Source organism: Thalassophryne amazonica, chromosome 4, assembly GCF_902500255.1.
Source record: "Thalassophryne amazonica chromosome 4, fThaAma1.1, whole genome shotgun sequence".
Taxonomy (NCBI): Eukaryota; Metazoa; Chordata; class Actinopteri; order Batrachoidiformes; family Batrachoididae; genus Thalassophryne; species Thalassophryne amazonica.
The window spans coordinates 129,737,925-129,765,678 of NC_047106.1; the positions used below are offsets into that span (position 1 = coordinate 129,737,925).

The following is a 27,754-nucleotide window of genomic DNA, read 5'->3' on the forward strand; positions in this document are numbered from 1 at the left end:
TGCAAACAAGGGAGCAGATGAAGGGACTTACTATTATCACTGTCAGGTTTTGACTCCTTCAAAATATGACATTTTTTCCATATTTTGAAAGAGTCTAAATTTGGTGATATTTTCTGGGTGTCAACCCAGGATCTGTTTGGCTGAAGATAATGGCAGTGCAGTACAGTTTGGTGTACTATGTGTGTAATTGGTGTCAAATGGTGAAATGTTCTTTGCTCAAGAACTTGAGTGTTGTATTGTATTTGATACTGTTCCTTTCCAAAGTATAAATGAGGCCTAATATAGCTGTAAATGGTTAACTTTATCTGTGGAACAGCTGATTTTGAGAAGGACGTTAAATGATTATTGTGGAATTGTAGTAATTTTCTCACTGTTCATTTGAATGCCTGTACTGGACTATGTGGGGCTGGTCTGTGCCAATAGACCAGCCCCACCAAGGTATTTTTTCACCAGCTGCCACTGACATGAAATATCTTGGGTTCATTCTGTCTGCAGTGAAACAGAAGTCAAGTAAATGTAGGAACCACTGTACCTGTTTTTTTTGTTTTTTTTAAATATGCAATTTTCTTACTGTCCGAACTTTTTACGATTTGGGGTTGTACTAATAAACAAGTGTTAGTGTGGATGTACTGAAGGGCAGAGAAATACCTCTCCAGGTTTGAATGTTTTTATATCAAATGACTATTGAAGGGATAGTTCCCCCATTGAATTACTTCATGAAAGACAAAATAAATTAACAACAAAGTTCACTTTGTTCCTTGAGTTGTGCAGGGCACTGTGTGCGGATGCAGCCATTTTCTAAGGTCACATTATTTGATCGAGAGCGTTGACGTCACATGTGCCTTCCCATGCTGCTCCGCATGGGATAAGTAAGGATTAAACAACTCAAAGCCGTGCATTATACGGTTTGAATGCACAACGCGGAGTCTAAAATACCACGATGCAAAGCGGAAGTTTGAATGCACTCCGCGAAGTGCATTCAAACCGTATAATGCACGGCTTCGAGCTGTTTAATCCGCTTATACCATGGTCCCACACAGTGAGCTAACATATATTTAATTAACAGAACTTGATAAAAATGCGTAAGTATTTGGGACTATTTTATGCCAGTCTCAAGATATTTTCACCCTTGGCAACCGTTCTCCTCTTCTTTCGCGTCTTCAATCTTGTCCAGTTCATCAGATGTTAAATCTTTATGCCGTTGCTTTTGCTGTTCTTCTCGTTTGCTTTCGTCCTCTTCCCATTCCTCAAACGTATTATTTTGGCCAAAAATATTAAAATTCACTTGGAAATCCATGTTTTATTGCATTTTTGTCATTCACCTGTCAAAACACATCTGATCTGCGCCAAATGATTTACACGTTGCTAAAGTGACGACCATAGCAGAGTGATATAACAGTGACTTAACTCGCCGAACTACGTGTGCATATACACAAAAATAATGCACGCCAGTTAGACATGGAATTCTCACTGACCATGGTATAATAGAGAATTAATGTCTGGTGAGGTGATGTAGCTGTTGACATTGTGTTTTGGATGAGGAGATCTGCACCAAACTTCTGATGAGAAGAACTGCAACTTAAACTTTTCACTGATGATTTGGATTACATCACTCATGCCAGAACAAACCATTTTGAAGGCAGTCTTGGCCACAATGAAAGACTTTGAAAAAGATCTTTCTTACTGAATCCATCAAGGACATGTAGGTACTGTATGAAACACCGACAGAAATTAACTAAATTAACTAACTAAACATGTGGCCACACGTCTTTCACTTTCTCCAATAACTGGTCACATTTCTCCAACCACTGACTTCACATAAAAGCAAAAAAACTAGGATCATGCAACATGTGGAAATACTTTGTAATGCAATATGGCGTAACTGAAACAGTCCACAGATAAAGAAATCCACATAAGCTAACACTAACACACATTAGCTAACACTAACAACACACAGGGGAAGCTGTTAGAGGAATTGTTTCCAAAACCTTCAGTATGATTCAGAAGCTCAGCAGCAATTCACTTAGCTTGTGCTGAATTAAGTGGCAACGACATAAGGACTGCTTATTAAGAGTGTTAAAATGACATAACATTTTTAAAATCAATCATCAAAAATGAATCAGAGTGGCACTTCTTCTCACTGATACCTTCACTTCTGAGGACAGAACATCTCAACTCACTGCAGGCATACAGAGCATTTCTCTCAGAATTCACTGAAACAACATAAAGTCCATGCTAATTATAACTGCAGCGCTTGTGAATTGAAAGTCATACTCTTTACGGTAATTTGACGTGGAGGTGGATCGATCCTTTGATGCATAATAATGATTTGTGATTCACAAATATCAAATATAATGCAATGCTAAAATGCCCTTGGCTGTATGAGCATGTACAGTTTAATGGGCTCTGCAGGAGGGTGTGTGTGTGCGCTTACATGAGCTTTCATGGATGCTTAGGAGAAAAAAAAAAGACAGCAATGTGATTCATCTATAATATTCAAGACAGCAAAAGTTACCCCGAATGCTATAGGCATTTGAAAAGCTAAGGGGGGGTCAGGGAGGGATGTCCACTCCCCAGAAAATTTTGAGAATACAAGTGCCCTGTGGTGCATTCTTTGGACTAAATTTGGACCTGAAACAGCTGTTAAATTTCTCTTGTGATCTCATGCATTATGGCACAACATGTGGCTTTTGAATGCATGTTGCGCCAACCTGTAGGAGCATGTACAGAATATAACAACACAACCGTTTACAAATACGTATAGCTAAATCTTCATGAAAACTTTATTTAGTTTGTTTGTGATTGGGCTCAAAGACTAGGCAATTAAAAATCATAACTCTCAACTAAAATGTTATAAATAACTTCATAACTGCTTTCAGACTAGGTAAAGAGATATATCATAATATCATACTGAAGCCAAAACCTGAAAAACTGACAGTGGATCAAATACTTATTTCCGCCCACTGTACCTGTTCTGACACTGAAGGACATAATAACGACTGGGTTTGATGCTTTAACGAGCCTTTAACGGGGGGGGGGGGGGTTACAGACAGACAGACACACACACACACACACCTTGATGGTAAAGCTGAGAATCTCAATGCCCATCCTGCCCACGTCAGGAGCAGCAACCTCCCTTACCAGTTTAGCAAACTGGTCCCTGTCCTGATAAATCTGCTCTACTGTCAAGGTACCTGCAAAGAAGAGAATACCTCAGCATCAAATAACTGAAAATCTCCATACAACATTCACCCACTGTTTGGAGAAAAACACATACTTCAAGTGTCACCTTCACAAATTTAAAACAACCTTTCAGCATGATTTACTGTGTATGTTGAATGTGTGCAAATGCCTTTGCCTTGCAGTCAGGTACAAGTATTTGTACAGTGACAATTTTTGTTATTTTTCCTCTGCAACAACAAAATGGAGCTGAAATGGCACTCTGAAAGGTGCAGTTTTATCATACAGCACAATGCCACAGATGTCGCAAGATTTGAGGGAGCGTGCAATTGGCATGCTGACAGCAGGAGGCCTTTTATTGTGGACAGTCTAAGGCACACCTGTGCACTAATCATGGTGTCTAATCAGCATCTTGATATGGCACACCTGTGAGGTGGGATGGATTATCTCAGCAAAGGAGAAGTGCTCACTATCACAGATTTAGACTGGTTTATGAACAATATTTGAGGGAAATGGTGATATTGTGTATGTGGAAAAAGTTTTAGATCTTTGAGTTCATCTCATACAAAATGGGAGCAAAATCAAAAGTGTTGCGTTTATATTTTTGTTGAGTGTATATATATATATATATATATATATATATATATAAAAATGTTATGAGTCCCTGACATAACAACAATGACATTATTGTCAATAAATACATAAAACAGCAATGTTTAAGAAAAATATGTGCCCATACCCAATATGGATCGCAGATGTCCCTCCAGTGTCTGTAGCACCACTCCTTTGATCTCCAGTACTGATTTACCCAAAAACTGCTCACAAGCAATTGCCAGCAAGTCTGGATCAGTCATGACTTTCACCTAAAGAATATAAAGAGACAAGGTAAGTTTAGAGTTCTTCCCACTCCTTTTTGAACAAGCTTTATATTGTCTGTTGTTTTACTTTTTATTAAATAGAAATAAATGAATATTACCATTTGTAATGCACTTGAATCTTTAATACTAACTTTTTAACATTGAAAATGCCACAGACTTCACCACGACGGTCTGAAGCTCTCGATTTACCGACTGATCTACGTTCCGATCCTCACCTATGGTCATGAGATTTGGCTCATGACCGAAAGAACGAGATTGCGAGTACAAGCGGCCGAGATGAGTTTCCTCCACAGGGTGGCTGGGCGCTCCCTTAGAGATAGGGTGAGGAGCTCGGTCACTCGGGAGGAGCTCAGAGTCGAGCCGCTGCTCCTCCACGTCGAAAGGAGTCAGTTGAGGTGGCTTGGGCATCTTTTCCGGATGCCCCCTGGACGCCTCGCTGGAGAGGTGTTCCGGGCACGTCCCATTGGGAGGAGGCCCCGGGGAAGACCCAGGACACGCTGGAGGGACTACATCTCTCGGCTGGCTTGGGAACACCTTGGGGTTCCCCCGGAGGAGCTGGGGGAGGTGTGTGTGGATCGGGAGGTCTGGACGGCTTTGCTTGAGCTGCTGCCCCCGTGACCCAACTCCGGATAAAGCGGAAGAAAATGGATGATGGATGGAAATGCCACAGACATGCTAACGCGTTAGCATCGCTCCCATTTTTAAGTTATAAAATACATCTATCAACTGTTTCAGAAGACCATAACAGGTCAGATTAACATTAAGAAGGTAAGTATTACTCACAGACATATGCTCTTTAAGGTTTAGCAGGGAGAAATTAAGAGAATAAGGAGCACGCTCACAAAACCCAGAAGACCCCTTATTAGCTGCCCAAGTTGCCTGATGTAAAAAACACTAAATTCAGCACTGAATGCTTCCTGCGGTTCCTACTGATCACTGATCTCAAAAATGACCCAAGCAACTGGCAAAAAAAGCAGAAACCCGCCAAAAAGTTGTGATTTTTCATCTCTGATTAATTTGGCAATCCATAATCATTTCAGTGCATCCACAGTGGTCTGATCAGTTCCTTAGGCTGTTCTAAGAGGGGAGGGATAAAGACTGCACCATTCATTTTTCCTCTTGTTCTGATGTGCACATAGTTCAAATTCCTGTTGGTTACTTTTCTCACATAATTCAAGACATAGAAATACTTAAATGGGTTTGTGATCTATGAATTAGCTAACCTTTGGCCTGATGATGTGCCACTTTTGCAAAGAAATTGGGCAATATTAATTGAGATCATAAGAAAGTTTAAATACTGTGAAGTTGGACCTGACCCTGTCCTTCAAAGTTGTCTGCTGTATTGCACCTTTGACTTAATTATGAATTGCAGAAGAAAGACATATCAGGGTATTTTAATTTTTTTTTTTTACACTCCGCATGAACTGTGTCAGGATACTATGTTCTGCAGGAGCATTTCACTTGGTGTGATGCTGACATTAACCTTGAAATTCCCTGTTACCACTCCACCAGGTAGCCATCTTCACCTGCTATCTTATTCCCTTTCAGTTTTGAAATGGCTTTGCTGATCTCCTCCATGGTTATCGTTTGCATTCATCTTATTTTTGTTCTTCCTACTGATGGCAAATCCAGTGAGCAACGAAATGCATTTACAGAGGACAAATCTGTTGTATGGGGTTCAGCATACAGCTGAGTATAATATGCCACAATTTTTTTTTATGTCTTGAAGATATATGCTTTGTGCTTAGCATGAATAACACTGGGATAGTCTTGGTCTATATACACGTCTTCCATTCAGCTGCATCTCCTTTTTTTTTACTCTACGCAGAGTGAAGCACAAAATCCTTTGTAATATACTCCAAAATGTATCACAATAGATTTAGGGTTGGAGCTTGGTGGTAGCTTAGGTCTGAGTGAGCGGTGGCAGCGCTGTATGCCCAGCGCTATAACCATGACAGACAGTTCAACCTTTAAAAGTTGTCTATAAACTGCAAGTTGTCCCCTTCATCCTCTGATGTTATTCCATGAATACATATATTGTTCCTGTGTGAGCGGGCTTCCAGGTGAGATAAATGTGTTTGGAGGGCCTCTTGTAACAGAAGAGTATGGCCCAGTACTTCCTTGACATCCACGTTGAAGTCTTCCACATCGACTCCTCTCTGCTCGGCTGGCTTTCAGGTCCGCAATATGGCAATGCAGTCTCGTTTGAGGGCAGGTGTTAATGGGGTAAAATATGATGCACATGATATAATCTCTCTACTTCCGGGGGAAAAACCACGGCATTTTCAATGGGTTTTTGGGCAAATTACACGCAAACAAAGTGAAAATGCAAAGAAAAAGTGACAATGCAGTGGAAAAGTGGCAGTGGTGTCAAAAGTACACACATTTGTTACTTAAGTAGAAGTATAGATACTGCAGTTTAAAAACACTCTGGTAAAAGTTGAAGTATCAACTTGACCTCTTTACTCAAGTAAAAGTGAAAAAGTATGTGCTCCAAAACCTACTTAAAGTATAAAAGTATAAAGTAACCTTTAAAAAAAGAAAAAGAAAAAAAAAGTAGATGCCACTATATGAATTGAAAGCTTAATTTAAAAACTGATTCATTCTACATGTGGCCCAAGACCCAAAACCCAAAATTACCCCCCAACACCACCTGCACGCAAATGTTTCAATTCTAGAAGCTCTGAAATGCAATCTGGGACTATTCCAGACAATAAACTGCAGCGAGAGCAGCATCCATTTAGTGAAGGAAAAAAAAACAAAAAAACACAACTTTCCTTATTCAAATTCATTCCAGTAGTATTCTGCTCTTACTAGGATGCAGCAGTTTTCTAGTTTGGCAGATAGTTCTGGAGAAAATCACTGAAGAAATTAACAATGAAAATATGGTTTGACCGAAACAAACTCATTAAATAAGACAGGGATGAAGTGGAGGTGTAAGAATCACTAGGTGTTCACAGGAAACATTTATTTATTTATGTATGTATTTATTTATGTATGTTCTTTGTTAGTTGCTTTTATATTTTCTGTTGTGTTTCTATTCAGGTTCTTTTTGCCTCTTTCTCTAGAATTGTATATAATAATCATTAGATTATTAATATATAAACAAAAATAAATTTAAGAAATATTACAATTTGAAAACAAATGCACCCGAACGTGATGACGGCTGCAATTGCTTAATGCTAACTTTTAACATTGAAAATGCCATAGACATGCTAACGCATGAGCGTCGCTCATTTTAAGTTATAAAATACATCCATCAACTGTTTCAGAAGACCATAACAGGTCGGTTTAACATAGAAAAGGTAAATAATACTCACAGAAGTATGCTCTTTAGGGTTTTAGCGGGGGAAAATTAAGCGAAAGAAAGAAAGAATAAACGAAGCAATGGTCGAAGCATTGCTTCAATCTGCGAACCACTGCTTCAATTGGTTCACGGTTCAAAGCAAAGCCGCGCTGCAGAAAAGTTGATTACAGGCGCACATGATATGAAATATATATATAAACATTAAACTGAAGCCAAGAGTAACGAGGCTCTTTGTTTTAAAAATGTAAGGAATAGAAAGTACAGATACTTGTGTGAAAATGTAATGAGTAGAAGTAAGAAGTAGGCAGAAAAATAAGTAATGGAGTAAAGTATAGATACCTAAAAAGTGTACTTAAGTACAGTAACGAAGTATTTGTACTTCGTTACTTGACACCTCTGAAAAGTGGACATGTGATTATGACCCGGAGCTCAAACATGTCGAGGTAGTTTTATATGCGGGAGAACAGAGCTACTCTGGTTAGCTGTGTAGGCCAACACTCACTGACATGACATCTCCCGCTCACTTTGTCTTCTCTTCTCCACTGGGAACCGAAAAAACAAAAACACTTTTCATGACTGCTTCGGTAATTGCAGCCGAAAACAAAACAGTACACCATTTATCCATGTGAAGTTAAGCTGTGTATATATTGCACAACAGCAGCGGAGGTCCCTGTAAGTGATCAAATCCCATGATATCATGCAGGGTTCACATGAGACTGCGGTGCCCGATAATGGCTGTTTCCCCTTTTTTTTTCTAAACTCAGACATTTCTGTTTTTACAAATCAGTGATGAAAGTGGGCCACTGAAAAATTTTGTGGCAAGGGCCGAAACCCCTGGTGGGGGTCCTCCCCCAGAAAAAAAATTGAAATCTCAGATGTATTCTGGTGAATTTTCAGGTCTATTTACCCACTAAAAAAAAAAATCTCCCCCCCCAAAAAATGACATTTTTTTGTTGGGTCAGGTCAATTTTTCCACCACAGTCTTTTCACATAACTTGTATGTGCTACCGGCCTTTAATCCAAAAAACATACATTGTGGCTCTTAAAAACACACAGTAAAGGAAATGACAATTCAAAGAACTCAAAAATAAAAATTATCAATTCAAATGGAACAATAAAATCATTTACGGCACATTAATGCATCAATTTGTTAAACCTTCACTCATTTCTGAGGAGCATTGGAGCTATTGATAATCTTTCTTTTCAAATTCTTGTACAAATGTCTGGGTTTCCAGTTGTTTTCTCTGGGACAATCCCAGTCCCTGCCTGTGTTCATCTCTCTTTTCTTTGGCTTTTAGCAATTTCTTTTTTAAAATACAAATATTGCTTATATTGAAAAGGTACCAAATTAATTTATTCACTTTTCAGTCCATGTTAAAAGAGGGGAGGGCTCTAGGAAAAGCACTGCTTATTTGGCCAGACCCTGACTGAACAAATATTACAAAAATTATATTAATGCCATTTATTTTCTTCGGCATAATGCAAGTGATAAGCAAATAAAAATATCCTGTTAACTCCCTATTTGTTTTCCTGAGAGTTAAATGCTCATCTGTGTGGTAATGGCATTATCATTGTTAGCAGCTTCAGTAGCTTCACCCGTTAGCTCCACTTAATGTACCGGTATGATTATTGGAAAAATATGCAGCTCCTAACTCAAAGTAAACCATTAGGAGAACCACCGCAGAGTCCCCCAAAATAAAATTTAATAAACACAAACCCAAACCAAAAATAACCCTTCATCTTTGTTGAATTTTATTGGTGGCTTGCAAACATACACGGAGCACTACCGCCACCAACTTTGGGCATGACACATGAACGGATTCGGACGTACGTTGTCAAAAATAACCCAGAAACGTTCTCCACGCAAGTAAAAACCCAGATTTCCGTGAATTTCCAGAAAACTTTATCACTGATAAAGCCAGTCTTGTCCGCAATTTCCTTTTTCCAATTGGCCTGGAATTTTTTCAGCTCTGCGTCCACTTCTTTCTTTCGTGTTTTCTTGCCAAATTCTTGCCAAATTCCTCTGATCTTTCTGGTTAACTCCCATATACTATGGTGAGTATTAGTAAGTGCATTTTAACATGGTAATTGTACAGGGTTGGCTGGACCAACACACACACACACACTTTTTCCACATTGTCATTATGGGGTAGTGTGTGTAGAATTTTGAGGGAAAAAATTTAGTTCATCCATTCTGGCATAAGGCTGTAACATAAAATCTGGGAAAAGTGAAGTGCTGTGAATACTTTCTGGATGCACGGGATATTGAGGACTACAAGTCACTGAGACAAATTGGTGGCTATTGGGCGCTGTAGCCTCGTTTGAGGGTGGGCGATAAAGGGGTTTAATGAATGAGCATATGATGCAAAAAATGTATTTCCGGGTACAGCCTCATTATTATTACTCACATGATTATGTCCACTGAGTTTTCATGCCATATTTAAGATCATGTTATGTTTAACTCTATGTATGTATGAATGTGCTCTATCTGCTGGCTGCACAACAAATTGCCCCAACAGGGATAATAAAGACACCTTGATACCTTGATTAAATCTTACAAAAACTTACCAACATAACCTCTACCGTTTGCCTCGTCTTCCCTTCTCCACTGGGAACCCCCCAAAAAACTGCAGTTTTTGCGACTGCTTCTGTGATTGCAGCCAGAAAACAAAACAAAACAATACACTATCCTTCCGTGTGAAGTGATGGTGTGTTTGTGTTGCGCACTGGCAGGCTGCCCCCGGAAGTGGTCAAATCCTGAGATATCACGTATGGGTTCAAACGAGACTACACTGCCCCATTCTGCCACAACGCACAACTAATGAGTGGCATTAAAAGAACTCAACTCTTAAGGATGATACTTCACACTGTGCAAAAGACATGTTAGTCTATTAATCTGTTGACAGGATTTACCTGTGCTACCCCTGTGACAGTAATGGCCACACCCTCAGCCGTTTCTACATCCTCACATCTTGGCTGCAGAGTCATGATCTCCAGGGTTATCCTTAAAGAAGAAGAAAAACACACACACACAAAACTTCATATGACCATAAAGGGAGTGATATAAAAGTATGGAGCCCACCTAGGGATATGGTGGTTAATTTTTTTTGGCACAGACTATTGCATTCCCTTGTAATACTTTTGCGTTCCCTCGCAATATTACTGCGTTCCCTCGCAATAACCTAATATATTAAAACTCATGCCTATCAGAGCATACAGTGAGTGGAATCAGGTGGGGGGAGGCTTAACGCATATACAACGCATAAAGCACCCCAAAACTTATCGGAAGCTACAGCTAACCGATAACTTTCAAAATTGAGTTTTAACACCACAATCACAAACCCAAAACAGTGAACTATGACTTCTGTCTTTGTACACTGTGCCACCTGCTGGAAGCTCCTGTTTACTACTTATTTTACTCTACCCTCAGCAAAAGCAGTCTGACCAGGGGAGGTGATGGTCTAGTGGTTAAGGTGTTGGGCTTGAGTCCAAATCCCCGCCTGACTGGAAAATCACTAAGGGCCCTTGGGCAAGGCCTTTAATACCCTATTGCTCCCGGTGTGTAGTGAGCGCCTTGTATGGCAGCACCCTGACATCGGGGTGAATGTGAGGCATAATTGTAAAGCACTTTGAGCATCTGATGCAGATGGAAAAGCGCTATATAAATGCATTCCATTTACCGCCAGGTTGTCACAAAAAAAAAAAAAAAAAAAAAAAAAAAAAAAAAAAAAAGGTCATTATTCCTTAACTGCATACAGCAGTTCCGCCGTGAGGCAGAGGTCTTGGAAAATAAAGCAGTTTTGACTTATGGTTTTGATTTATAAATCAAATTATTCTGGATAGAATAGCTACATTAATGACAATTCTGTCATTTGTACAAAGTTAAAATAAAACATCTTTTAATTTTACAACCCCAATTCCAATGAAGTTGGGACATTGTGGAAAATGTAAATAAAACAGAATACAATGATTTGTAAATCCTCTTCAACCTATATTCAATTGAATACACCACAAAGACAAGATATTTAATGTTCAAACTGATAAACTTTATTGTTTTTGTGCAAATATTTGCTCATTTTGAGCAACTTCATTAGAATTGGGGTTGTACATAATATGAGAAATGCATATAAACACACAAAACAAAGTGGTTTTGGAAAGACCAGCCACTGATGTTACAGTGCAGTTGTACTCTGATTGGCTTTTAACTCCCTCCACTCAAAAACAAAACTGAACAGACTGAAACAGAATGTGACATTTTAACCTCTTAAAATAGGTCAACGTTAGCCATCTTTGAACTTGTCCAAGGTCTGTGTCCCAAGAATCTTCCCTGTAAATTTGAAGCCTCTGGCAGTAATAGGACAGGACTTATGCTGAGCACAGACAGATAGACAGAAGCAAAGCCTTCACACTACCCAATGGCCATATTTGACGGCCTCGGGTAATAAAGCACATTAGCCAGGCGTTGCTAAGTGAAAATCATCACTACTACCAGAAGCGCGTTGATCTGCTAAAAAAACCCAAAACAAACAAAAACAAACAAACAACAAAAAAGATGTTTGATGACCCAATGCATTCTGGATCGATTTTTCCAAAACGCGGAAGGAAGAATTGATAGGCATTTATTAAACACTACAGAGCTTTGAAAAAGCAGAAATTTGTATCAGTAATGCAGGCTGAAATACCAAGCTTGAAAAAAATGTTAAACAGTTTAACACACATTTGCAAACAGTACTTACTAAAGCCATCACAATAAAAACCACGCCAAGGATCAACTAAAAAGCACTGACTCTTTCACGTCAACCTACATGGATTTAACTATTTAAACTATGCTGTTACCTTTGGGTGTCCGTGATGCAACACCATGCCCAAGCCCAGCCTCCTACTACATACGTCTTGTGATCTGCATTACAACATGCACCTGTTGGAAGAGAAGAGAAGCTAGTTATGTAGATATGTTTGAGTTAACACTAGTTTTCAGACTGAATAATTTGTTCAAATTGGATTAAACATGAAGTGACATTTCTACTGACAACAAATGTTAGGGCTCCTTCACACATAGTGCGAAGTTTGGACCTTGTACACCTGTTCAACAACTATTTGCGCACACAAGTGCCTGAAAGACAAAGTGTGCACTGTGCGAATCCATCCATTGCACCCTCTCGCGGCAGGTGCCAGCCAAATTCTAGGTGACATGCACAAACATCTAACACCGCTCACATGGCACTTAGAAAATGTGTGGCCAGTTGCACTCTTCACACGACAACAGACTGCAGTCGACCAGTGTCGTATTGCTGTGAAATCTGTCTAAGTTCCCCACAAGTGTGATTTTGCAAACACAAACACTGACAGGAGGGTGTGTGCGCTCCACTCACAGGAGGCGTGGCTTCCAACAGAAGCAGCTGTAGTGATCTGTCATTCTGGACCTACTGTGTTTGGACAGTCATGGACTAACAACAGTCTACTGTGAGGCGTGTGTGTCTGATTGCTGTATTTATGTGAACATAAATAAAAAAATTAATATAACAGCTGAGTGGATCCTTGTCATTTGATTGGTGCTTTGTATATCACATGACATGGACTAATTCATCCCATTTGTGTTGCATTGCATTTAGAGTGCAGCTTGGTTCCATTTAGAGTGCAAATTTGGTTTCATATGTTTGGTACCATTGCACTCTGCACACACGCACACGTCCTCATGCATGCGTGCACATGTGCTTGCGCACACACACATGCGTGTGCACACACAACACTTGCACACAAAAATCCACTGTGCTGTCTGGAGGCTGTTGGCAGGAAGTTGGAATGAAAAGCTGGACTAATTTCTGATGTGATTTTTTTTCGATGCACTGAGGATGTACACAGTCTTATTTTGGTAGTAAACGCACACACAAGCACCGACCAGGTTGTGTGTGCGCGCACGCCCGGGGGACGACTCTGCCAAGACATAATTTGATTGAGCTAACTCACGCTGCTAATTCTTGTAAGACACACACACACACACACACACACAATAAATCCATTGTAGTGTCTGGAGACTGTTAGCAGGAAGAAAGAATGAAAAGCTGGACTCATTTCTGACGTGATTTTTTTTCGCTGCAGTGAGGACGTACACAGTCGACTGACCCAGTTGCGTGTGCGAGTGACGACACAATGATTTGATTGAGCTAACTGACGCTGCTAATTCTTGTAACATACACACACAAAATCCACTCCGCTGTAAGCCATCTGGATGCATGAAGAGCTGTTCACATGAAACACTGACATAATTTTTGGCTGGACTGAGGAACTACACAAAGTATTTTTTTTATGGAAGTCCCGAGCATCACTGGACTACATGTTACAATTTGGACTTTAGCAGCAGTGAAACACTAAAATGTAAGTCCCTTTTCTGTTGTTTATAAATTAACCCCTTAACGCCCAAATTTATATAGTTGTATATAAAAAAATGTTTTGTGTGTGTTTTTGCCTTTAAGTAGATGGTAAATAATGTTGAGATTATTAATTTCACTTTTGCACAAAAACTAGATAGTAATATTGAGTATTCTGGTAATGACTTTATGTTATAATGTTATAATAATAATGATGGTATGTTGCAAATTTGCGACAACGGGCATACAGGTCAATTTGGTAAGTTGCATATTTGAGTCAGAGATTGTAGCATATATGCGACGATGGGCGTTAAGGGGTTAATTAAATATCAAATGACAAAGATCTATTTTAGCTGTTATATAAAACAAATAATGAATGTTTTTACATTCTTTCAATGGTACGAATATTTAATTCGGTGAAAGCTGGAACATACCATTAAACGAGGCGAAGCCAAGTTGAATGGTGGCAACAAGCTGCAGCAAGCGAGTGCGCGCACGGAGCGGACACTGGCAGACCCCCTGGTTGAAACGGACCATCAGATTAGAACACGCAGCGGGCAATCTGACCATCAAGCCACCCACATGAGCTCTGTTCCACACGATGCAGTGTCTGTGCTGTGGCGCGCCATCCACAAGACACTTGTGTCGAGCACAACATGCGCACGGCTGACTGGACGCACCTGACCAGTCGATGAGGACATCAGAGCTCACTGCTTCTCATTCATATCATTTCATGACCGTATGTCTGTGACCATGGGTCATCACCAGAAGATCAGATGGATCATATTTGTATTGCTTGCTTGATAAATGCTGCGTTTTTATATGGTGTGGGATTTTTTTTTTTTTGTAATATTTCCATGTCCTTCCTGATATTAGACAGCTTCCCGCAGCTGACAAAGAACAGCTCCGTAGCTCAGTGGTAAAGTGTCTGACTGGGAATGAGAGGTTTTGAAAGGCAAGGGTTCGCCTCCCGGGTGCTGTGTTTTTTTTGTTTGTTTTTTTTTAATTATTCCACATAAGTGGCGCGATGTGGTTCCACACGTACCAGCTGGTTTTTATTTCTTCCCCATAAGCGGTGCCATATGCTGCACCTGGCACTGTTCCTGCTCGATGGACACTGGCATGTGCAGGAACACGGTGCGAGAGTTCGTGAACATCCACCCATCGGCGCGATGTTTCGTGTGCTAATTTCGAACTGTTTCGCGCTGTTTCATCATTTTCGTCCAAACTTCGCACTATGTGTGAAGAGGCCATTAAAGAGGGAACCAAACTCTCTGAACTCCAAACAGTTTCTGGCTGGTGTTCTTGTTGTTTGCTCGCTCCTGTCACATTTTTATTCACTGTGGGCTCATATCACTGCACAGCAAATCATGCAACTCTATGTTCTGAAAAAGCACATTCACAGCTAAAATTAGGAGGAACTCAAAAATGTCTTTTGAGGAGTCCTTCTCAGGCCTACACACAAGCCTGTGCTTGGCTACAATTAAACGTGCACAACCACTTAAAGCCATAAGGGGCACTACAAAAATGCCACATAAGAAATACAGATGAACTCTCAAACAAACCGAATTATCCACACACATTTTAAGTGCAATGAATTAAATATTATTCTATTACTCGCTGTAAATACTGTAAATAGTCCTAATCTAACACAGTAAACATAAATAACCAAGAACTTCAATTATTGTCCAAATATTGATTAACTAAAATTGGAATTAGGGTCCTATAGAAAATGCTTTAGATTGTTCAGCTCATGAAAAATGGCAGCAAAAACAAGTGTGTGTGCGTGTATATATATATATATATATATATATATATATAGCAACCTCCGGGGCACCGCTAGTGCGTCCTGAAACCATATGAAAAGACAGGGTATATGCAATACTGGTCAGTTCAAGGTGCAATTTTCTTTTTCCTTTTTCTGTGTTTCAGCTGTTCCTGTTCATGATTCCTGTTCATGATTTCAACATCTCCACCTCACACATTATGGAAGTCTGGTAGATATGCAATACTGGAACATTGGAAAGTGTCACATAATTTATGTGTTGTCAGGTGCAAATGTGTATGTTCTCTGCCTTTGAGCATGCGTGTTTATGTGCCTTTGCATGCGGCTCTCTGCCTGTAATAACATAGATGTAACACCACACAGTATGCGTACTGATGTAATTCAAGAAATATGACATGATTGCAGTGGTGCAATGTGGACCAAACTCAGTAACATAAAGTAAGCCCATTCAGCTGGACACCACAGCAGATCTGCACGTTGATTTTGCACAAGTTTACATGTGTTCAAAATGCAGTTGCTCCATACATGCTGCAGTATGTTTCTTTATGATCCTCTCTTATTACGGATTTGTAGTGCTTCATCATGTAGTGTATCAGGTTGCCATTGTTTTGTCCCATGCCAATTTATGTTCTATGGTTACAATGTTGCACAAAGTGCCAAGGAATCATAAGAGCATAAGCCATGTGTGTCATGTGAGAAAGGCACCAGATCCTCTTTATTCCACAGTTAATAACTTAATGTAAAATTATCGCTATTAATAGTGATATTGACACACCAAGTGCTTCAGAAATAAAATATAAAATTCACAGATCAGTGTTTTCCAATTATGTAATTAGCTACATAATTAACCCTTGGTGGGGTAATACAGTCGAGTTAAAACGATCATCAGTAACTTTTTTCCACAGTAATACACACATCGCGATTAACTCTACTGTATTTGGACGACTGTAAGGTTTTCAGAAAAGCCACTCAAATCTGTTCAGTTTCAACGCAGGTGTTTTAATTTTTTAGGTGTCACATGACATGAGGAAAATCCAAACCAAACACCGTGACGCTATTAGCAATGTATAGCTACGTGAGCTCAACAAAATCTAAACCACCACAGCACACCGTTAATTACGCACACAGTGGCAAGTGGAATGTGGTTTGGTTTAAAAGTTATGAAGTAACATCAGGTAAAACTGGTTATCGTCAGCTTTTACGACAGGATAGCTAGCTGGCTACATTAGCAAAAGAAAAAATATGAAACACATACCAGATACCACTAAAGCTTCATTTGGACCCACGGTTAAGCAGCTACCCATGGTGACACAAGATACACGAGAAAAGAAACCAATTACACAGTTGTTTATACGACCAAAAAATCTCAAGTATTTTTCCTTCCGAAGAAACAGGCTGTTTTCTTGCAGGAGGAAGACAACACCTACTCAGTGACGTCACGCCCACTTCGAAGCAAGTGTCAAACTTCCTCATATCGAGTAAAGTGTCACTACCTCGGAGCACTAAACACTGACATCTAGTGGACGATAAATATTACAGCAAGCTTAAATTACAGCCTCGACAGTGCACACACACATGCACACATGTAATAAAGTTCAATTCAATTCAATTCAATTTTATTTATATAGCGCCAAATCACAACAAACAGTTGCCCCAAGGCGCTTTATATTGTAAGGCAAGGCCATACAATAATTACGTAAAAACCCAAAGGTCAAAACGACCCCCTGTGAGCAAGCACTTGGCGACAGTGGGAAGGAAAAACTCCCTTTTAACAGGAAGAAACCTCCAGCAGAACCAGGCTCAGGGAGGGGCAGTCTTCTGCTAGGATTGGTTGGGGCTGAGGGAGAGAACCAGGAAAAAGACATGCTGGAGGGGAGCAGAGATCAATCACTAATGATTAAATGCAGAGTGGTGCATACAGAGCAAAAAGAGAAAGAAACACTCAGTGCATTATGGGAACCCCCCAGCAGTCTAAGTCTATAGCAGCATAACTAAGGGATGGTTCAGGGTCACCTGATCCAGCCCTAACTATAAGCTTTAGCAAAAAGGAAAGTTTTAAGCCTAATCTTAAAAGTAGAGAGGGTGTCTGTCTCCCTGATCCGAATTGGGAGCTGGTTCCACAGGAGAGGAGCCTGAAAGCTGAAGGCTCTGCCTCCCATTCTACTCTTACAAACCCTAGGAACTACAAGTAAGCCTGCAGTCTGAGAGCGAAGCGCTCTATTGGGGTGATATGGTACTATGAGGTCCCTAAGATAAGAAGGGACCTGATTATTCAAAACCTTATAAGTAAGAAGAAGAATTTTAAATTCTATTCTAGAATTAACAGGAAGCCAATGAAGAGAGGCCAATATGGGTGAGATATGCTCTCTCCTTCTAGTCCCCGTCAGTACTCTAGCTGCAGCATTTTGAATTAACTGAAGGCTTTTCAGGGAACTTTTAGGACAACCTGATATTAATGAATTACAATAGTCCAGCCTAGAGGAAATAAATGCATGAATTAGTTTTTCAGCATCACTCTGAGACAAGACCTTTCTAATTTTAAAGATATTGCGTAAATGCAAAAAAGCAGTCTTACATATTTGTTTAATATGCGCTTTGAATGACATATCCTGATCAAAAATGACTCCAAGATTTCTCACAGTATTACTAGAGGTCAGGGTAATGCCATCAGAGTAAGGATCTGGTTAGACACCATGTTTCTAAGATTTGTGGGGCCAAGTACAATAACTTCAGTTTTATCTGAGTTTAAAAGCAGGAAATTAGAGGTCATCCATGTCCTTATGTCTGTAAGACAATCCTGCAGTTTAGCTAATTGGTGTGTGTCCTCTGGCTTCATGGATAGATAAAGCTGGGTATCATCTGCGTAACAATGAAATTTAAGCAATGCCGTCTAATAATACTGCCTAAGGGAAGCATGTATAAAGTGAATAAAATTGGTCCTAGCACAGAACCTTGTGGAACTCCATAATTAACTTTAGTCTGTGAAGAAGATTCCCCATTACATGAACAAAGTGTAATCTATTAGACAAAGATGATTCAAACCACCACAGCGCAGTGCCTTTAATACCTATGGCATGCTCTAATCTCTGTAATAAAATTTTATGGTCAACAGTATCAAAAGCAGCACTGAGGTCTAACAGAACAAGCACAGAGATGAGTCCACTGTCTGAGGCCATAAGAAGATCATTTGTAACCTTCACTAATGCTGTTTCTGTACTATGATGAATTCTAAAACCTGACTGAAACTCTTCAAATAGACCATTCCTCTGCAGATGATCAGTTAGCTGTTTTACAACTACCCTTTCAAGAATTTTTGAGAGAAAAGGAAGGTTGGAGATTGGCCTATAATTAGCTAAGATAGCTGGGTCAAGTGATGGCTTTTTAAGTAATGGTTTAATTACTGCCAGCTTAAAAGCCTGTGGTACATAGCCAACTAATAAAGATAGATTGATCATATTTAAGATCGAAGCATTAAATAATGGTACGGCTTCCTTGAGCAGCCTGGTAGGAATGGGGTCCAATAGACATGTTGATGGTTTGGATGAAGTAACTAATGAAAATAACTCAGACAGAACAATCTGAGAGAAAGAGTCTAACCAAATACCGGCATCACTGAAAGCAGCCAAAGATAACAATACGTCTTTGGGATGGTTATGAGTAATTTTTTCTCTAATAGTTAAAATTTTATTAGCAAAGAAAGTCATGAAGTCATTACTAGTTAAAGTTAAAGGAATACTCGGCTCAATAGAGCTCTGACTCTTTGTCAGCCTGGCTACAGTGCTGAAAAGAAACCTGGGGTTGTTCTTATTCTCTTCAATTAGTGATGAGTAGTAAGATGTCCTAGCTTTACGGAGGGCTTTTTTTTTTATAGAGCAACAGACTCTTTTTCCAGGCTAAGTGAAGATCTTCTAAATTAGTGAGACGCCATTTCCTCTCCAACTTACGGGTTATCTGCTTTAAGCTGCGAGTTTGTGAGTTATACCACGGAGTCAGGCACTTCTGATTTAAAGCTCTCTTTTTCAGAGGAGCTACAGCATCCAAAGTTGTCTTCAATGAGGATGTAAAACTATTGACGAGATACTCTATCTCACTTACAGAGTTTAGGTAGCTACTCTGCACTGTGTTGGTATATGGCATTAGGGAACATAAAGAAGGAAACATATCCTTAAACCTAGTTACAGCGCTTTCTGAAAGACTTCTAGTGTAATGAAACTTATTCCCCACTGCTGGGTAGTCCATCAGAGTAAATGTAAATGTTATTAAGAAATGATCAGACAGAAGTGAGTTTTCAGGGAATACTGTTAAGTCTTCAATTTCCATACCATAAGTCAGAACAAGATCTACGATATGATTAAAGTGGTGGGTGGACTCATTTACATTTTGAGCAAAGCCAATAGAGTCTAATAATAGATTAAATGCAGTGTTGAGGCTGTCATTCTCAGCATCTGTGTGGATGTTAAAATCGCCCACTATAATTATCTTATCTGAGCTAAGCACTAAGTCAGACAAAAGGTCTGAAAATTCACAGAGAAACTCACAGTAACGACCAGGAGGACGATAGATAACAACAAATTAAACTGGTTTTTGGGACTTCCAATTTGGATGGACAAGACTAAGAGTCAAGCTTCAAATGAATTAAAGCTCTGTCTGGGTTTTTGATTAATTAATAAGCTGGAATGGAAGATTGCTGCTAATCCTCCTCCTCGGCCCGTGCTACGAGCGTTCTGGCAGTTAGTGTGACTCGGGGGTGTTGACTCATTTAAACTAACATATTCATCCTGCTGTAACCAGGTTTCCTGTAAGGCAGAATAAATCAATATGTTGATCAATTATTATATCATTTACTAACAGGGACTTAGAAGAGAGAGGACCTAATGTTTAATAGACCACATTTAACTGTTTTAGTCTGTGGTTCAGTTGAAGGTGCTATATTATTTTTTCTTTTTGAATTTTTATGCTTAAATAGATTTTTGCTGGTTATTGGTGGTCTGGGAGCAGGCACCGTCTCTACGGGGATGGGGTAATGAAGGGGATGGCAGGGGGAGAGAAGCTGCAGAGAGGTGTGTAAGACTACAACTCTGCTTCCTTGGTCCCAACCCCTGGATAGTCACGGTTTGGAGGATTAAGAAAATTGGCCAGATTTCTAGAAATGAGAGCTGCTCCATCCAAAGTGGGATGGATGCCGTCTCTCCTAACAAGACCAGGTTTTCCCCAGAAGTTTTGCCAATTATCTATGAAGCCCACCTCATTTTTTGGACACCACTCAGACAGCCAGCAATTCAAGGAGAACATGCGGCTAAACATGTCACTCCCGGTCCGATTGGGGAGGAGCCCAGAGAAAACTACAGAGTCCGACATTGTTTTTGCAAAGTTACACACCGATTTAATGTTAATTTTAGTGACCTCTGATTGGCGTAACCGGGTGTCATTACTGCCGACGTGAATTACAATCTTACCAAATTTACGCTTAGCCTTAGCCAGCAGTTTCAAATTTCCTTCAATGTCGCCTGCTCTGGCCCCCGGAAGACAATTGACTATGGTTGCTGGTGTCGCTAACTTCACATTTCTCAAAACAGAGTCGCCAATAACCAGAGTTTGTTCCTCGGCGGGTGTGTCGTCGAGTGGGGAAAAATGGTTAGAAATGTGAACGGGTTGGCGGTGTACACGGGGCTTCTGTTTAGGACTACGCTTCCTCCTCACAGTCAACCAGTCGGCCTGCTTTCCCGGCTGCTCGGGATCTGCCAGAGGGAAACTAACGGCGGCTAAGCTACCTTGGTCCGCACCGACTACAGGGGCCAGAATTTTCCACGGTGCGGAGCCGAGTCTCCAATTCGCCCAGCCTGGCCTCCAAAGCTACGAATAAGCTACACTTATTACAAGTACCATTACTACTAAAGGAGGCCGAGGAATAACTAAACATTTCACACCCAGAGCAGAAAAGTGCGGGAGAGACAGGAGAAGCCACCATGCTAAACCGGCTAAAAGCTAGTAGCTGCGCTAAGCTAGCGGATTCCTAAAAACACGCAAAGTGAATAACGTGTAAATAATTTAGAGGTGATTCAGCAGAGGGAGTGCTTTAGTTAGGCACGTGAAGATTACACATGTGAAACAAATCGTTATCTAGGTAACTAGATCATCTCACTGCGCAGATTTAAACAGCTAACATATACAGCAAAACACGCTGTGCTCCGGAACAGGAAGTGATTACAATACCGCAGTGAGAGCCAACCACCATAGTGAAGACATAATACTCATACCTCGCCAAGGAAGTTGGAGGTTTGTTTGTTTGTCAACAGCCTGGAGCCCACAATTTTTCATGCTTCGTTATGAAATTTTACTGAAGGTTCATATCCTGATAGGCACTGGATTCAGTTTTCAAGAGCATAGCTCAAAGGCCAAAGTCAGGAAAAATCTTGGAAAACCCTATCTTTAACTTGAATAATTTTCTAAAATTCATAGAGATCAAATATCTTTCATATTTTAGAGTGTTATGTAGGATGGTATCCTTTATCTACTTTAAATTAAACATTGAAGACCCCATTTAATGCATATATTTTACATTATATCTTAATCAAACATGCCCCAACAGAAAGCCCCTTCGGCTGCTCCCTTGTTTTCTCTCAGGGTTGCCACAGCAAATCTGAGGTGGATCACTCTCATATTTGAAAGTGAGGTGCAGACTGGCACTTACTATCACCTGACAAGGTTTGATCTGGATCTGATCCAGATTGTGGGTTTGGTGTACATTTTGCATTATATGTCAAGCAAAAGTGCCTCAATCACTCTCGTTTGTAACAATGAGGTGCAAACTGGCAGTCTCAATGAATAAACTAAGTTTGATCTGCATCTGATCCGTATCGCAGATTTAGCGGATATTTGATTTTAACATCAAAAAGACCTTTTGGTCTATATTTTGTATTACAACCCCAATTCCAATGAAGTTGGGACGCTGTGTGAAAGGTAAATAAAAACAGAATGCAATGATGTGCAAATCCTCTTCAACCTATATTCAATAAAATACAGCACAAAGACAAGATATTTAATGTTCAAACTGTTAAACTTTATTGTTTTTTTTAAAATAGTTGCTCATTTTGAAATGGATGCCTGCAACACATTTCAAAAAAGCTGGGACAGTGGTATGTTTACCACTGTGTTACATCACCTTTCCTTCTAACAACACTCAATAAGCATTTTGGAACTGAGGACACTAATTGTTGAGCTTTGTAGGTGGAATTCTTTCCCATTCCTGCTTGATGTACCACTTCAGTTGTTCAACAGTCTGGAGTCTGTTGTCATATTTTGCGCTTCATAATGCGCCACACATTTTCAATGGGCACTGCACGGCAAAAACTGTTCCTCTCAAAATAAGCCAAATAATCCAAAATCTAGTCAAATTTTCCTGTATTAAGCAAAAAAATCTGCCAATGGGGTAAGAAAAATTTACTTGGTTAGAATTCTCCAAACTAGCAAATGTCTAGGCACTGAATCATCAAAATGTGCCTTAAAACTAGGCTGAATTCTTGTTTAAAGATTAGCCTCTGTCTTAAAATAAGCAAAACAATCTTGTTCCTTTGCTTGGATGATTTGAAATCCACTGCCTTTCCTTGTTACTGGTTGAATATTGCTTGATGTTAGCTGGAAAAACTTAAGAAAAAGTGACACATTTTTTCTTACGTAAAAAAAAAATGCTTGACCAGATTATTTTTCTATTTAGACAAAAATTAAGTAAAATTTTCTTTAAACAAGTTTTTTTTTTTTTTTTTACTTTCTTAGATTTCAGTTTTTGCAGTGTATGAAGCCACGCTGTTGTAACACGTGCAGAATGTGGTTTGGCATTGTCTTGCTGAAATAAGCAGGGACGTCCCTGAAAAAAACGTTGCTTGAATGGCAGCATGTGTTGCTCCAACACCTGGATGTACCTTTCAGCATTGATGATGCCATCACAGATGTGCAAGTTACCCATGCCATGGGCACTAACACACCCCCATACCATCACAGATGCTGGCTTTTGAACTTTGCACTGGTAACGATCTGGATGGTCTTTTTCCTTTTTTGTCCAGAGGACACGACGTCCATGATTTCCAAAAACAATTTGAAATGTGGACTCATCAGACCACAGCACACTTTTCCACTTTGCATCTGTCCATTTCAAATGAGCTCAGGCCCAGAGAAGGTGGCGGCATTTCTGGATGTTGTTGATGTATGGCTTTTGTTTTGCGTGGTAGAGTTTTAACTTGCACTTGTAGATGTAGTGACGACCTGTGTTAACTGACAATGGTTTTCTGAAGTGTTCCTGAGCCCACCCGGTAAGATTCTTTACACAATGATGTCGGTTTTTAATGCAGTGCCACCTGCGGGGGTGAAGCTCACGGGCATTCAATGTTGGTTTTCGGCGTTGCCGCTTACATGTTGGAACGTCTCCAGATTCTCTGAATCTTCTGATTATATTATGGACTGTAGATGATGGAATCCCTAAATTCCTTGCAATTGAACATTGAGAAACATTGTTCTTAAACTGTTGGACTTATTTTTCATGCAGTTATTCATAAAGTGGTGATCCTCACCCATCTTTGCTTGTGAATGGCTGAGCCTTTTTGGGGATTCTCCTTTTATACCCAATCATGACACTCACCTGTTTCCAATTAACTTGTTTATCTGTGGAATGTTCCAAACAGGTGTTCTTTCGGCATTCATCAACTTTCCCAGTCTTTTGTTGCACCTGTGCCAGCTTTTTTGAAATGTGTTGCAGGCATCAATTTAAAAAATGAGCAAATATTTGCACAAAAACAAAAAGGTTTATCAGTTTGAACATTAAATATCTTGTCTTGTGGTGTATACGAGGTCTGTGAGAAAAGTATACGACCTTATTATTTTTGCAAAAACCATATGGATTTGAATCACGTGTGATTGCATCAGCCAAGCCTGAACCTTCGTGCGCATGCGTGAGTTTTTTCATGCCCGTCGGTTGCGTCATTCACCTGTGAGCAGGCTTTGTGTGAGCACTGGTCCACCCCTCTCATCGTTTTTTTATTGCGAATAAATGTCTGAACGATTTGGAGCTTTGCTGCATCAATTGTTTCCAGAAACTGTGAGAGACCTCGAGGTGGACACCGTTCGGAAAATTAATATGGCTTTCAGGGACAATTTTATGGGGATTAAACAGATTACGGAGTGTTACTGCCGCTTTAAGGACGGCCCACAACTGCTGAGAGCGCGGCATGCTCCCAGCGCCAATCGACATGCTCAGACCCCGCTGAAACAACCAGATCATTTCCAAAGTGAAGGCTTTGTTGATCCGGGAGGTCGTCTGACTTTTACAAAAAGGCAGGAGACGTGGACATCAGCACTTTTTCGGCACATTCCACTGTTACAATCAATCAATCAATCAATTTTTTTATATAGCGCCAAATCACAACAAACAGTTGCCCCAAGGCGCTTTATATTGTAAGGCAAGGCCATACAATAATTATGTAAAACCCCAACGGTCAAAACGACCCCCTGTGAGCAAGCACTTGGCTACAGTGGGAAGGAAAAACTCCCTTTTAACAGGAAGAAACCTCCAGCAGAACCAGGCTCAGGGAGGGGCAGTCTTCTGCTGGGACTGGTTGGGGCTGAGGGAGAGAACCAGGAAAAAGACATGCTGTGGAGGGGAGCAGAGATCGATCACTAATGATTAAATGCAGAGTGGTGCATACAGAGCAAAAAGAGAAAGAAACATGTGCATCATGGGAACCCCCCAAGCAGTCTAAGTCTATAGCAGCATTAACTAAGGGATGGTTCAGGGTCACGATCCAGCCCTAACTATAAGCGTTAGCAAAAAGGAAAGTTTAAGCTACAGGAGTTTCCAGGAGTTTGTTTATGGAAAAGAAGCGGTATGAATGCGCCACGTGTGCTCATGGCGCGGGACAAAACCACCTCGTGTTGGTCTCACAGGAGGCTTCAGGTGGATTTCAGAAGGATTCAATCAACAATCACAATGGATAATCACACGACTGAAAAGCAACCGGAATCCGTCTGAAATCCACCTGAAAGCGTCCTTGTGAGACCAACACCGGAGGTGTTTTGTCCCCCGTAATGAACGGCTCCGGTGGCGCTTCCCTCCGCTTTTCTTTCCATGAAAAAAACTCCTGTAACAGTGGAATGTGCCAAAAAGTGCTGATGTCCACGTCTCCTGCCTTTTTGTGAAGTCAGACGAGGTCCCGGATCAACAAAGCCTTCACGTTGGAACTGATCGGTTGTTTCAGCGGGGTTTGAGTCTGTCGATCGGCGCTAGGAGCGCGGCGCGCTCTCAGCAGTTGTGGGCCGTCCTTAAAGCGGCAGTAACACTCCCTAATCTGTTTAATCCCCATAAAATCGGCCCTGAAAGCTATATTAATTTTCCGAACGGTGTCCACCTGGAGGTCTCTCACAGTTTCTGGAAAAAAATTGATGCAGCAAAGCTCCAAATCGTTCAGACATTTATTCGCAATAAAAAAACGACGAGAGAGGTGGACCACTGCTCACACAAAGCATGCTCACAGGCGAATGACGCAACCGACAGGCGTGAAAAAACTCACGCATGCGCACGAAGGTTCAAGCTTGGCTGATGCAATCACACGTGATTCAAATCCATATGGTTTTTGAAAAAAATAAGGTCGGATACTTTTCTCACAGACCTTGTATTTTACACCACAAAGTATATTACCACAAAGTGTATTTTGTATTTTTAGCTTATGAAAAGCCACTTCTAACAGGACTTTGACCTTGAAAATGTTTTCTAAGGTAAAAATTTGTGGAATTGGAAACTTGTGTTGGCAGAGGTTTGGACTCTACAAGTGCGGTGCTCTAATATGTTGTGCCATGAAAGATTAGTGGTTCATTTACAGGTGTATCTCAAATAATAAGGCTATTAGATTATTATATTATATATTATATTATATACTAGACTACATATAAACTAAAATGTTTCTAACTTTTTAAAGTTAATTTTGGCATTTACAGCCTACTGCTATTAAAAGAACAACAAAAACTAAATCACAAAAACAAAATATTAGAATATTTCAGAAGATCAATTACTTAAAGGGTTTATAATTACAGCAAAGTGAACTCCTGAAAAGTATGTTCATGTGTGTCACTACTTGGCTGTGGCTCCTTTTTTGAATGAATCCCTGAATCATGGTCGTGATCCACCTGTGGCACTGTTAAGGTATTTAGAAGCTTTATAGCCGCTTTCAACAGCTCTGTATTGTTGGGTCTGGTGTCTCGCTTATTGACAACACCCCATAGAGAGTTTATTAAGCATTGTCTATGGGGTCATTCAAGTACAGTAATACTGTGGTCAGCAAACCAGTTACTAGTAGTTTTGTCACCATGACCAGGTGCCAAGTCCTGCCAGAAAAGGAAATCAGCAGCTCTATAAAGCTTGTCAGCAGATGGATGCATGAAGTGCGCTAAAATCTACTGGTAGACGGCTGCATTGACTTTGGACTTGATAAACACAGTGGCCCAACCCAGCAGACTGACTGTAGAAATGTCACACTGGATTTCAAGCAAGTTGGATTCTGTCTATCTCCACTCTTCCTCCAGACTATGGGACCTTGATTTCCAAATAAAATGCAAAATTTACTTTATTATGAAAACAGAACTTTGGACCACAGAGGAACAGGCCAGTTCTTTTTCTCCTTAGCCCAGGTAAGACACTTCTGACATTGTCTGTGGTTCAAGAGTGGCTTGACACGAGGAATGCGACACTTGTAGTCCATTTCCTGGACATGTCAGTGTGTTTATTGGCTCTGGATGCACTGACTCCAGCCTACATCCACTTCTGTGACACTATGCTAATTTCTCAAATCAAATTTGTTTGACAATCTTCTCAAGACTGTGGTCATCCCTGCTGCTTGTGCATCTTTTCCTACCAAACTGTTCCCTTCCAGTTAAAGTTCCGTACAGACGTTTTGATACAACAATCTAAAAATTTGTCAATCACAATAAGACTCAAACACCGTAAAATTCATCAGTGTTTCTTAAAAGTATTAACACTTGGAACATTTACCACAGGATAACGAAAGCTATTCCACAAAGTTACAACTCTATTGGATTTTCTTAGGTCATATCTGCATCTTTGCACTTCAAACATGTGAGAGTGACCTCTCAAATCTGAACAAAGTCTATTTTGGAAATTTTTTTTGCCCTAAATATATATATATATTCAGGGGTGGGGATTTTAGTCAGTCCAACAGCAACATGCAGAGATGTG

At 40.2% G+C, this 27,754-nt stretch overlaps 1 protein-coding gene across 2 annotated transcripts in view; it reads right to left on the reverse strand.

Annotated features, from left to right (window-relative positions):
* The window catches only part of LOC117508735 (flotillin-2-like), a 58,435-nt gene extending 30,970 nt beyond the window's left edge, over window positions 1-27,465 (reverse strand). The window contains exons 1-7 of one of the 2 annotated variants that reach the window (XM_034168555.1): window positions 27,460-27,465; window positions 20,089-20,096; window positions 16,775-16,876; window positions 12,202-12,283; window positions 10,279-10,369; window positions 3,920-4,043; window positions 3,076-3,194 (exon numbers count right to left, since the gene is read on the reverse strand). In XM_034168555.1, coding sequence (XP_034024446.1) covers window positions 3,076-3,194; window positions 3,920-4,043; window positions 10,279-10,369; window positions 12,202-12,283; window positions 16,775-16,823 — 465 coding nt within the window. In that variant the 5' untranslated portion in view covers window positions 16,824-16,876; window positions 20,089-20,096; window positions 27,460-27,465. Of the gene's footprint in view, window positions 1-3,075; window positions 3,195-3,919; window positions 4,044-10,278; window positions 10,370-12,201; window positions 12,284-16,774; window positions 16,955-20,088; window positions 20,097-27,459 lie in introns of those variants that run through there. The other variant, XM_034168554.1, reaches the window with a different exon arrangement.
* Window positions 27,466-27,754: the final 289 nt, after the last annotated feature.